This window comes from Chelon labrosus (assembly GCF_963514085.1).
Source record: "Chelon labrosus genome assembly, chromosome: 21".
In the NCBI taxonomy this organism is placed as follows: domain Eukaryota; kingdom Metazoa; phylum Chordata; class Actinopteri; order Mugiliformes; family Mugilidae; genus Chelon; species Chelon labrosus.
Genome location: NC_140354.1, coordinates 19,831,761 through 19,844,562, shown reverse-complemented (window position 1 = coordinate 19,844,562; position 12,802 = coordinate 19,831,761). Strand labels below are relative to the sequence as shown.

At 39.5% G+C, this 12,802-nt stretch overlaps 1 protein-coding gene across 1 annotated transcript; it reads right to left on the bottom strand.

Moving 5' to 3' along the window:
* Window positions 1–5,890: 5,890 nt before the first annotated feature.
* Window positions 5,891–11,108, bottom strand: LOC311506732 (interferon-induced very large GTPase 1-like; the record flags this gene model as incomplete). The annotated part of the gene is made up of 3 exons (XM_084570809.1): window positions 5,891–7,599; window positions 7,735–11,022; window positions 11,105–11,108. 3 exons carry the CDS (start codon window positions 11,106–11,108, stop codon window positions 6,200–6,202), a joined length of 4,692 nt encoding a protein of 1,563 aa, XP_084426935.1. The 3' UTR covers window positions 5,891–6,199.
* Window positions 11,109–12,802: the final 1,694 nt, after the last annotated feature.

The following is a 12,802-nucleotide window of genomic DNA, read 5'->3' as shown; positions in this document are numbered from 1 at the left end:
CTGGGACTTTGTCAGGAACACAAAAAAACATGGACTTTCAGTTGATAAAAAGCTGTTTATTAACAACTTTATTACAAATTCAGTTTCACTATTTATAGCATGCAAGGTCATAGTCAACATTGTGTTGTCAATGAATGAACAACTCAGTACAAGATAATTATATTTAGATGTATTGTCTCCATATAACTGTCATTATTTGCATCAAGGTTAAAAGCTCAAACTAAGCAAGATTATAATAAAACAAAACAACAATGTAACAGTAAAGTCCACAAGTCACAAGGGCAGTAAACAGGAAGTGGCTTCAGAGAAACAAACCTGAATGGCTGGTTTGTACAGTTTATTTTTGATTCTCCGAGGAAGGAAAGGAAGGAATATTTTACTTGTTATCGGTCAGGGTCTACTTAGACAAATGATACGTTCCTGAACCAAAGCTCAGCTCAACCAAGCCAAACTGCTCAGACACATATATAGGTTAGCGATCACATCATTCCAGGCGTCAGCTATAACATAATGAACATAATGAACCACTCCCCAAACACCAACAAAAGAGGAAGCAGGTGTTGAGGCCTGGAAGCCATCACAGTCACTAAACATATTCTGTCAGTCTAACTAATCATATTAAACTCACATTAAAGTACAACTGAACAACTGAAGACATCTTTGAAATTATTCTGTAACTTTGTAGAGTGGTGCTGTTTTCTCCAACTCTTCAAATCTTTGGACCATCTGTAAAATAAAAACAGTTTACACAAGAAGAACTTAAATCTGTCTGTATGGATAAACCTGCAGTGATTACAATAATAATCTTACCATTTCACAGCTCGACAGAGATGAGGAGCATCTACTGTGCTTGAGCTCATATTTTCTATCAGTTGATGTTTGAACATTTACAAACTGAGGGTTGATGTAAACTTTACAGAACAAACACTGATTTCTGTCCACAGACACAAAGTGACTGCATTTGACAGGTGGCTGGGATTCAGCTGATTGAATCATTATTTGAGACTCTGGACTGCTTATCCACAAAACTGTACAATGTGTAAAATATCTGATCATGTCTGTTGTTCAGAAGTGTTCATGGATTAATAAACCAATGCAATGCTTAAAAAAGCAAATTGTTCCACCACCTGGTGGTCATAGTGAGAACCTGCAGGGTATCAAAGGAGTCAAACTAGTATATAACTGTCTGTAGTTAATTTATTATTAATAATGAAACTATTCAGTAAGATAAATATCAGCAGTAATGATGGTATGTATTTCCTCTTTAATGATGATCATATCAATCAAGCCACCTTCATACAGTGTTGTTTTTAGCAAATATATCATTTGTTGTATTGAAACCTTCAGACATCATTGTTTGACTGTCTAATGCCTCAGTGACTAACAGCAATTTAACTGAACTGTAGCAGAATCTGTAGCAGAACCAGATCTATTTCCACATATGTTTACACATATCAGAGTTTGTATAAGTATAAGTTGGAATTCGTCTTGGTCTGGATACAAGTGCAGTATATAAGCAACCACACTGGATGGAGAAAGGATGGTCTTCTTCCTCCCCAACAGGGGGCGTGAGAGTGCATCAGGTTTGAAGTTCCTAGTTCCAGAATGGTAGATAACTACCACTGGGCTCGACGTGAGTTCAGGCTCTTTGCTATCTAGTCCAGACCAGAATCAGATGTTCAGTTCCCTCCTGCCAGTGTCTCCTTAAGTGCCAGCTTGACTGCCAGACGTTTGTGATTGCCTACATCATAACTCTTCTCGGTAGGGGAGAGATGATGGTAAATTTTGGCGCATGGATGCAATTGTCTGTGAAATTGTGGGCCTGTATTAGCAGTATAATGAATGAGTTAATGTGTGGGTTATTAGACAGTGGTTCATGGTCTCATTTTAAATGTATAGTAGTCTACTGCAGAGGTCCGCTTAGGTGACCTACTCATCAGAAAATTAACCTAAAGAGCATGTCTTTGGACGGTGGGTGTAAGCCGGAGTAAGTAACAAATATTCAGATTTTATATTTATTTATTTTTCCCAAGTGTCTGTGCCATCCCTGACAATGCTACACCTCTGCTGATGGACATGAAGTCCAGTTTCTCAATCGTGTTGCTATGGATGTCATGTACATCAGAGTCTCAGGAAACTTCAGACCGACCTGTTTCAAGATCTGCTTAGAGACACGACTGCTGTGTTTAACAGTTTGGTTAAAGATGAGACTTTGAGACAAGGCCAGTAATTGTAAGAAATGGTAATCACTAAAGATGTGTCTTTAATTAAAAAGAACTATTTTGCAAAAACAACGACAACTTTGTTCAGTTGAATTGACTAATTTGACAAAAAAAATGAAGATAAAAGGTCAAATGCAAAAATGAGCGCAGCATTAGATCTTGCCTCTTATACGCAGTCATTCACCTTATCTCGTAACATGATAAGCCTATGATTTATGATATATATTTCACTATGTGCTCTTTTCATAAAGACATGCTAGGTTCCCCATGTTGCAATATCCGACTGCAGCTCATCTTGAGAGTAGATTGACGGTTACACAGATTTCAGTCAGAGGATTTTTTGCTTGACAGTCTCTGCTGCTATCCAGCCATGGTTATATGTAAGCACCACATTCACAGTGTTACGCCATTCTTGGAGTACGATACACTGAAAAAGATCAATTGAAACAAATAAGGAATGATGTCTAATGAGAAGAACCATTACATCTACAAGTGTTTCTGTTTCTAAAATAAATGACAAGCTTTCATAAATTATGTTATATGAAGGATCAGTTAATTAGAAAAGGATAGAGGTCTAAAGTAACAGTAAGTTAACAGTCCAAAAGACTTTTTCTAGTGTAGTTTCTTTGTTCCTTTGCAAATCAGGTTAGGGCCAACACACTGGATTGGCCAAAGCCCTGCCATGTGTACACACTGACAGAGGAAATACACAATCATAATCTCACCATAGTAACTTGAGCCACAGTTAAAAGTTTTGAGTCCAGGGGACAGCGGAAGTTGTGAGTTTGCTTGGTCAATCTGAAACTGAGCAGAAATGAATAGATTTGCAGATTCGGATGTTAATTCAAGCTCTCAACGGGGTCTTGGTAACCTTTCTGTGTGAACTGGTGTAGGAACTTAACATTTGAACTGTGATATAGACAAGGACGTGTGTTGTCACTAAAGGATTGTGTTGAAACAAGTTATTGTGCTACAGTTGTTCTCCAGCTCAGCAGGTAAATTAGTCTACCTCTATGCAGTCCCTGTCCAGCAATAAATAGTAGAAGAAGGCTACGCTGAGGCAATAAACTCGCACTTTCAGAACTCTTCTGTTTGCAGTTAGCTTAGCTACCGAACTGCTAACTGCTACTGGGTAAGAGGAGATTTAAAAACAGAAATGTTGCTCAAACCAATGGTCTTCAATGTTTTTCAAGGAGATAGAGCTGGACCCTCTACTATTATTGTATAAAATTGTGTTTTATATTAAAGTGGCCCTAGTGTTCTACAATTTATAGGTGAAGTAAATGTCATGTTTTTTTAAATTTATTTATTTATTTTTGACAAAGGTATCTTCTTTTCAAATTATATTGCAGCGTGAATCCTTATGTCTGAGATCTTAGGGCCTGTTCAGACCTTGCATTAAGATCCAATCTGGGGAATCCGATTGCAGGTGGCCAACATAAAAGACAGTTGTGAACACCCCAGGACACATTGAGATCACATTTCTATACTCTGTTCTGACTACATTTCCGTATAAAACAAAAAAGAGAATGTTAGTATTAAGTGCAACAGGCCAAAAAACAAAAAAATAGACGCATTTTCCTCCAATGAAACCAGAAGTACCCCAGTAATCTGGTGCTTCTCCAGATTCACCAGACAAACGCTCAGACATGAATTAGTCAGACTTAGTCATCAAATAACGGGTTCCCAGAATGCATTCATTCATTCATTCATTCATCTTCTATACCCGTTTAGTCCTGCTAAGGGTCACGGGGGTCTGCTGGAGCCTATCCCAGCTGTCATCGGGCGAGAGGCAGGGGTACACCCTGGACAGGTCGCCAGTCCATCGCAGGGCCACACACAGAGACAGACAACCATTCACACTCACATGCACACCTACGGCCAATTTAGAATCACCAGTTAACCTAATGAGCATGTCTTTGGATGGTGGGAGGAAGCTGGAGTACCCGGAGAGAACCCACGCAGACACAGGGAGAACATGCAAACTCCACACAGAAAGGCCAGCCGGCCCATGGATTCGAACCGGTGACCTTCTTGCTGTGAGGCATCAGTGCTAACCACCTCGACACTGTGCCGCCCTCCCAGAATGCAGTTTCATAAAATTTCCCTTTTTTATTTCTTCCATTAGAAAAAGATAAATATCTCACTAATCTTATTATAGGATCCATTGAAAACATATTTATTTTGTTCATCTTTGGGTTCTTTATCAATATCCTTATTTCACCAGTTGTTATACACTGATCTGCAAATTCACAAGACAAAAAAAAATAAAAACATGAAAAGGAAATCAGTCAATATGTTTTAGATCCCTGGGTCGAGACTGAATGTTCAGCACAGTATTTCAATTCAGTGTAAATACTAAGATGTCATCCTACAGATAAATATGTTTTCTTCTGTATGATTAGTGCCACTAATAAAAACAGAAATTTAGAGAGTCAATAAATAAACAAATATCATCTTCAGTGATTCATTGCTACGTCTCTAAGTGTGTCCAGGGGAATTCAGGGACAAACACAGTACAACCAATGAGACCAAGTCTGGGTGTAAGGAAAATTAAACAAAATTTATTGAAATACAAAAGGTAAATAAACAGAAATCTCCTCGAAACAAAAACAGTGGGGAAGATTTGGACCACGTGGTTGTGCCAAATAAATGAAAGCAATAAAACAAAACTAGGCCTAACACTCCTTCATATGGAAGACAAGAAACAAAAAGGCCTAACTATCTTCTCTACTAAAAATGTTACCAAAACTACATAGGTGGCACCAACAAACAATCCTAGTGTGTATAACAAAGGATCACCTACGTGGTGGGGTGTAAAGGGTACCCCAGTCTTATCTCTGGTCCACACCTTCCACCACAACGGAAATAAATCGGAACAAAAAGGGTCCACACGTCTCGATACCACGGTAGGCGACAGAAAACAAAAGAACAATCGGGCAGGGTAACAATCAGAGGGCAGAGACTGGACCATATGGTTTCCAAAACGAGCAATAAGCAGTCGGAGCAACTAGCATGCAGCGAGTCAGGTGCAGGGGAAGTAGAGAGTGAGGAGCCTGTAGCTGAATCATTTTAACGTAGGCCCTGTGATGGTAATTGGATGAATCAATCAGCAGGAGCCGCCAGACTTCCCAGGTGGAATCACTAGCAGAATCACCTGAACCCACAGGGGAGGGGGAGAGAGCGAGAAAAAAACAAGAAAAATACACTGCCCCTGTCTGGCACGTAATGCTCATGAATTTAATGTGGAATTCTAGCTAAACATTCAGAACTGAGATTTTTTACAGAGACAAAAAACTACCATAAAACTGAGACTTTGTCAGCAACAAAATAAAATCTATTCTTTCAGCAAGCAGTTATTTTATTACAACTCATAATCACTATTTATAGCAGACATGGTTATTTGTATCACAGAAGGCATACTGTAATAAATGAGTTTGAGTAAACATATTTTCTTAATGTGGCTTTCCTTAAGACTGCAGAGCAATTAAAGCAAAAGTAAAAAATTAAAAATTAAAATAATTTTAAAAATGTATTCTGATTTATTTTTTCACATTTCAGAAAATTTTGTTTATTCTATGATTTTTTTCAGAATACAACAAACATGGTCTTTCATTTTATTTAAAGCAGTTACCCTATTATCTCCATAAAATTATGTTAATATATCATTGTGTGCACGCTGCTTTATAGAATTTTACTAGGGAATAATTGTGATTTGTTTGTTTCACTCACAGTTGAACATTTCATCCAGACTCTGAATAGCTTCTTCTTTTGTGTGTGTTTTCCACTCACTGGGAATTTCACCCTAGAATTTGAAACCATCAGTGTATATTTTGTTTTACTTCTCTTTCCAGAAATCCTCATTCATCATTTTGTCAGATTTAATTACCTATAGCGTGTTACGATTTATTGGTGTCCATATTTAGCATTTGCATGATAGTCATGATTTTCAGCAGACTTGTAGTTGTTCTCGGTCACTAACATTTGAACATTTCATCCAGACTCTGAATAGCTTCTTCTTTTGTGTGTGTTTTCCACTCGCTGGGAATTTCACCATAGCTCTTGAATTCTAACTTATAGTGGTCTTCCAGGTCTTTTTGAAATCGCCACACAAACCATGTCCAGTATTTCACCTTTGACTCATCAGGGGTAATTCTCCAGTTGGCATACCTTGCTCCAGCATTTCGGTACTGTTTGTAAGGACAGAGGGCTTCTGTTTGGTCAGGGTGAAAAGAGTTATCACTTGCAACATTTGTTGTGCAGAAATCAACATGCATTATGACTGTACCTCTGTAGTGCCAACCTTTGATTGCACCAGATCGGTGAAAAGGGACACTGTGGTCATCAGGACTGTGATCTTCCAGGCTGTTGGTGCAAACAGCTCCACAGAATGGACACGTTACCCAGCAGCACTTACACAGTTGATCAATGAGGATTTGATCAGGTCTCAGTCTGAATTCCTTCATCTTATCCAGGGAGAGGTGGTTCATCTCCTCAATGATGTTAACCAGACCTTTCTCTATCTCTTCTTTAAGAAAGTCAAAGTTGTTTATGTCTCTGAAGTTTTGACAAGAAATGGTATCAAGTGGCAGCTTATTCTTGAGGAGAGAGGAAAATTCCTTCACCCACATCTCTGTGCCTCCTTTCTGGGTTTTGACTGTTGCTTCAAATAAAGCTTGTCTCACAAGCTTAATGATGTCATCAACATTTTTCTTCAGTATATTCTGTGCTTTGCCTTTTTGTTGTCTGAAGATGTATTTCTCGACTTCTTCTTTTATAAAAGTCTCTACTTGGCTCCTTGGATTTTGGATGTAGTTGATGAAATCATCAAACTCTTCTTTCTCCGCAAGTGATTTCAGCAGATGTTTCTCCAAGTCCAACCTGTTCCCTCTGAATGCTGGGAAATTGCACCTCATGTCATCAGCAAGATCAATGGCGGTATTGTTACAGACAGCCTCAACAGTGGAAACCTTTAGTTTTTCACAGATCATTTCTCCAAACACCACAGCAGATGAGTTTCCTTTGCAGAAGCTTCTGAAAACATTGTAATATTGTATTTTATTGTTGTTCAAGTAAGTGAGAGCATCGTTGTTCTTTTTGAAAGCCTGGTGATAACCTGAAAGCAAACTCCCCAGTCTTTCAAAAACATACAACAAGAGGTCAACTGTAAACTCCTTCTTGAATGAATATTTCCTCTCTGATTCAAATTTTGTCACTTTTTCTTGAACATTTTTGGCCACTTCTTGTAGGTAAGTTGGGCTGTAGCCGCTTGTTGCTACAGGCTTGGTCTTAATTGTATCGAGAGCCTGCTTTTCAATATCATTAATCAAGGATCGGATCATTTCCTGTTCTTCATGTGAAAGAGCATTTTGTTGTGCTGTTGTACGAGTTCCTACCATTTGTCGAGCAAATTCCAACCCACGATCAAGTACAGCTTTGACTGCAGTTTTTCCTTGTCTTGTGTGTGTGTTGGTTCCTTTCTTACCTCCCTCAGATTGTTGGATTTCATTACAGAGATCTGGGTACTTCTTATGGGTTATATAACAACAGTAATTCCCAACTTTTGATACATTTTTGTATCTTCCACTGCTGTTGGATTCATCTATGAAAGACCATTCAATCCCCAGCTCCAGAAGGATGAACATTTTGTCTTCTTCCAAGTTTATGTCCTTAATGGGTTTTATATCTGCAGTTAATTCACTGACCCAGTGGGTCCAGACGGAGTTGAACTGCTTTTGAAGCTCCTTTTCATCTTTTGCCTTGTCTTTTAACTGATGAGCGAGCTCTTTGCTCTTTTGCAGCAGTTTGTTCTCAAACTCTGGCTTCTTATCATTGAGCATTTCGCATGCTTTCTTCTGCTGGATAACTTCATCCAGTTTCCTTTTCACTTCTTTCACCAGTTCCTCACAAAACTCCTCGATTTTGATTTCAAATCGGCCTCGCCACTGAACCAACATGTCTTTGTCTCTGTCGTCCTCAAAGTGTAACGTCATGTCTTTCTTGATTTTTTCATATGTTTTGCTCATTTCTTTCAAAAGGTAAGTACGGTCAACCTTGTCAAGGTTTCCATTTTTAATCCTGGTGTAAAGTTGGTTTTCAGTGGTTAGCATGCTGCTCCTAAGGTTCCAGGTCCAGTTCCCGTATTGGACCTCAAGTTTTCTGTACGCTGCAATTTCTAGCGTGTTTTTGAAGCTAAAAACAAACTGTTCATTCATCAGAGCATTCCACAGGTCTTGAATTTTTCTTTTAAAATGTGAGAGAGGGATTCCAGCAGACTGTGAAGCCTTAGTGAGGATGATGCGCTTCAGTTCTTGGACACTCTCACTGTAACCAGGATTCGGGGGAGCCATTGGTAGACTTCCTTCCCATAGTTGGGCAAAGTATTTCACATCTTGTTGCACATCAAATGCAATGACGTCACTGAAGCACTCAACATCACACACCTCCTCTTTGGCAGCTAGCTGAGCCATCTGGTCCAGTTTTTCTTGCAGTCGTCTCTTTCCATCCATGTTTTTCTCTGCAGCTGCAATGTCGGTAACATTCTGGTGAACAAACACACAACTCGGAGAAAGCTTAACTTTCTTCATCCTCATGAAAGCCTGGACAACAATCTGCAGGATATCTTGCATGTCAGCTGGATTCTCACCAAAGATGTTGATCAGCGTCATGTTTCCCAGGCCAACAACAAATGTGGCCAGTGCGTTGTCATGGTGAGGAGTGGCGTTACCTGCCAGTTCAAGAGCGCGTAGTCCTTCAGTGTCCACTACAAGAACATAGTCAAACTTGAAATCTTTCTTGATTTCCTCTGACACTTTGACCAGCTGCATGAAGGCACCCTTGGTGCACCTACCAGCACTCACTGCAAACTGCAATCCAAACATGGCATTCAGCATTGTTGATTTTCCACTGCTTTGTACGCCCAGAACCGACAACACAAAAACTCTCTGGTCGCCCAGTTTCTGGATGACTCCTTCTAAAACACTAGATATCCATGTCAAAGGCACATGACCTGCATCTCCATCCATCAGCTCCATCGGGCGTCCTGATATCATCAGATCTGCAGCCAGCTTTGGGTATTTGGACCAGTTGGTCTGTCCACTGTTTGGTTCTGTCTTCAGATCTTGATGAGCTTCATAGATCTGTCCCATTTCTCTAAAGAGATGCTCCAAACCAAAAGTTGCTGACTGCAGTTTTTTTGATATTGTTTCAAGCTCATCTTGTTTACCTACTAACAGTGGAGATTTGGGGTGTTTCTTCTTCAGAACCAAGACCTCAGACCACTTTTCATCGTAGCTTTGGAGAATTGAAGACAGATCGTCTGTGCAGAGAGCATCTATTAAGATCTGAGTCCATTTCAGGAAGTACTCTTTCTCCTGGGATGACAAAGAAATGAGGCTTTCAGTGAATGACTTCATCAGTTCACTACAGGAAGCAGAACATTGATCTTGTCTGATTTTCATCAGTTGCTGATTCTTTTGACTTTTTTCCTTCTCCACGTTTCCTTTGAGATGATACAGTTCTTTTTTTATTCTCGACCACTCGTGCCACAGCTGGCCTTGACAGGGGAGAAATGTATCTTTGATCTTTGAAATGTTCATCCCCTCAATCAAATTTAATATTTTCATTGCTGCCTTTTCTCCTTTTTGACACACTTGGTCGGCTTCATCCACTCTGATTCCAGAGACGTTGGCCATAGATTTGAGCTTGAAGGAGGTTTGGAGTCCAGATAAAATCTTTCCAATAATTCCTTTCAGTTTTTTAGAAACATCTGACTGGCTTCTGTCTTTCAGACCCAGTTTGTACTTTCCTGGTTTCATCTGAACTGCATCACAATCATTATCAGCAATGAGAATAATGAGAGGCTTCTGAGACTTGTAAAGATCTGAGATGACCATTGTACTTCTGTGGCTTTTTTCCAGAGTTGGTACAAGAACTACATTGACTGAAGACGTTTCAATCAGTATTTTAGTTTGTTTTTCAATCATCAGAGCATCACCATGAAGATTACAGAAGGCAATGCAGTCAGTGAAGGAATCATTGGGTTTTCCAGCAGGGCAGTACCAGGCAATCTCTGCCACACCATCCATCAGATGGCGAGACTTGGTGCTGCCTGGACAGTTTCTGTGGAAGAAGGTGTGGTGACGGTCGTTGATCAGCGAGTTCATGAGCTGTGATTTAGACTGAGATATTGAACCCAGGCGGAAAAATGACACCATGTGTGTCTCAGCGTTGCAGATGGGCATACTCTTCATGGTGACAAGTTTTGAATCAACTTTGACTTGAGTTGTCTTCCATGTTTTGATTATTTGTCTAAATGTCCACAGAGGACATTCAATTGCTGCGGTGTCCGGGTTAGGAACAAGGAAAGGCAAGGCATACTGACACTGTGATAACTTTGTAATCATGTTCTGCTTAAGGAAGCTGTCTGAGCAGTGAAATACTGCCATTTGAATGTCCATTGGATGCACATTAGTTTGTTTTGATTGATCAACATCTACAGTGGTGCTAAAAAGAGCATCTAAGTCATCATTGTCATCCGATTCAAACACTGGAACAGACTGCGAATGTCTCAGATCAGTATTGTCTTGTCTTTCAGGAATATACCTGGCTCTGTAGTCTAATATCATTAACCTCTGAAGAAAAGTATTAGCTAGATCTCTCTCAGATATTTCTTCGCTCTGTTTAACAGGTGGACCTATTTTGAGAAAGTCTGCAGGTGACAACTTCTGTTGTTCTTGAAGGTGAAGTCTTAGGAGCAGTGTTTCCGTTTCTTTTCGACATTTTTTTCTGATGCTTTCTTCTGCAAAACAGCAATTATTTACCAAATTACAACACATAAGGAAAATACACACTCTACCAGTGAAAGGTTTTGACACACGTACTCATTCAAGCGATTTTCTTTCTTTCATTTTTACTATTTTCAACAATGTGGAACAATACTGAAGTCATGAATGTACCAAATAACTCATATGAATTTTTGTTTTTATTAAAAAAACTGTAAACAAACCAAAATCTGCTGCAGATTATGGATTCCTCAAAGTTTACTCTACTGACTTTGATGAGACACCAGCTGAGTCTTTTATATTAACTGGTGGAATTTCTAACTTCATTTGTGAGGTTATGTCATGATAGTGTACAGGATTTTGTCAGGTATTTGGCAAGTACCGCTCAACAAAGTAAAGTCCATTAATTTAAGTTCAAAATTTTTTAACGTCTTTTCAAATTCAGTATGTATTTAAACTGTCTCTCATGAGGACTGCCCCATCAAAGGAAGAACAAGAGTTGCTGGCCTTAGAACTCAACAATTAACAGCAGCTCAGATAAGAGCTGATATCGATGCTTCCCAGAGTTTTGAAAGCTTGACGGGGGTCTCTCTGGCTATCGGCATTTTGGCAGCACCTGACTCCACCTAACCTGTGGCTAATTCAAACAAAAAAATGGGCAAAGAGATAGAGTTAAGTGGCACCCAAGCAGCTAGCAACCTGTGAAGGTGCTCACTGTTTATACAAAGTGGCCACAACCTCAGTTGGTAATAACTTTAAAGGGGACATAGGAAATCTCACTATCTGAGCTTTTTCTGCATGTAGTAGGTGTGTGGCATGTCTGACAGTTCAGAAAAGCTGTTAAAAAGTCATGCCGTCAGAATGATCTGAGACTGGAAATGTGTCATTCAGCAAGACGTTTTGAATTTGACTCATTTGTGACTTAACTAGATAGCTCTGCCTTGTCAGTCAGCAGTGCCTACCCACTAGCTGGGGTCAATATGACGATATGTTTTACAAGACATTGTGAGATTAACAGTCCACAGTATGATTTCCTAACATTATCTGTATGTTGTATGAATTTGCTGTTATCGACATTTTGAATTGATGCCAGCATAAAACGAGACTAACGGGTAACCTGGTGGTTACTATATAGTGGAGAGTGGAGCTAACCACGGGGCTAAGTTGGCATGCTAAGGCTGTGTTAAACATGCTGTTGTTATTTGGCTGACACTTTCAGTGAGTCTGTATGTTGGTATGTGTGTTGACTGACTGGTGTTTAGCTGTAGTGGTGTTGTCATTTTATTTTAGTAAGCTTTCTGTTTGCCGTGTGTGCTACCGTAAAACAGTAGGCTAACCCATTTAGCCCGTTGTCTAAAGCGTACAGCGTTACTATGTCTTTGTGTAAGTATCTCTGTTAACATATCTTAGTATTTAGTACAGATGGGATTTTTGACACTGATTCTCCGAAGCCTGTTTAAAAACACTGTGTCAAGTCTTGTATCCAATCTTTGTTATCACATAACTGATGACATTTGAGGTTTCATACGTCAAAATGAAACACACTAAGTAAGGAGACTGATTCGAATCGTGACTTGGCTGTCTGTGCCATTTGAAGATCTGCATTTTGGCTTCAACCCGTGAGGTTACTGTTTGATTTCAGCATCTACTGTTGGAAGTGGTTGTGTTTGACGTGGTACTGCAGCAAAGAAACCGTTACTTAATGTAGGAGGGAGCTGGAGCATCTGGAGAAAACCCACACAGGCAAAAAACACACATAAAAGCCAAATCAAACCAAAGTTTATGGATAAATGAAAC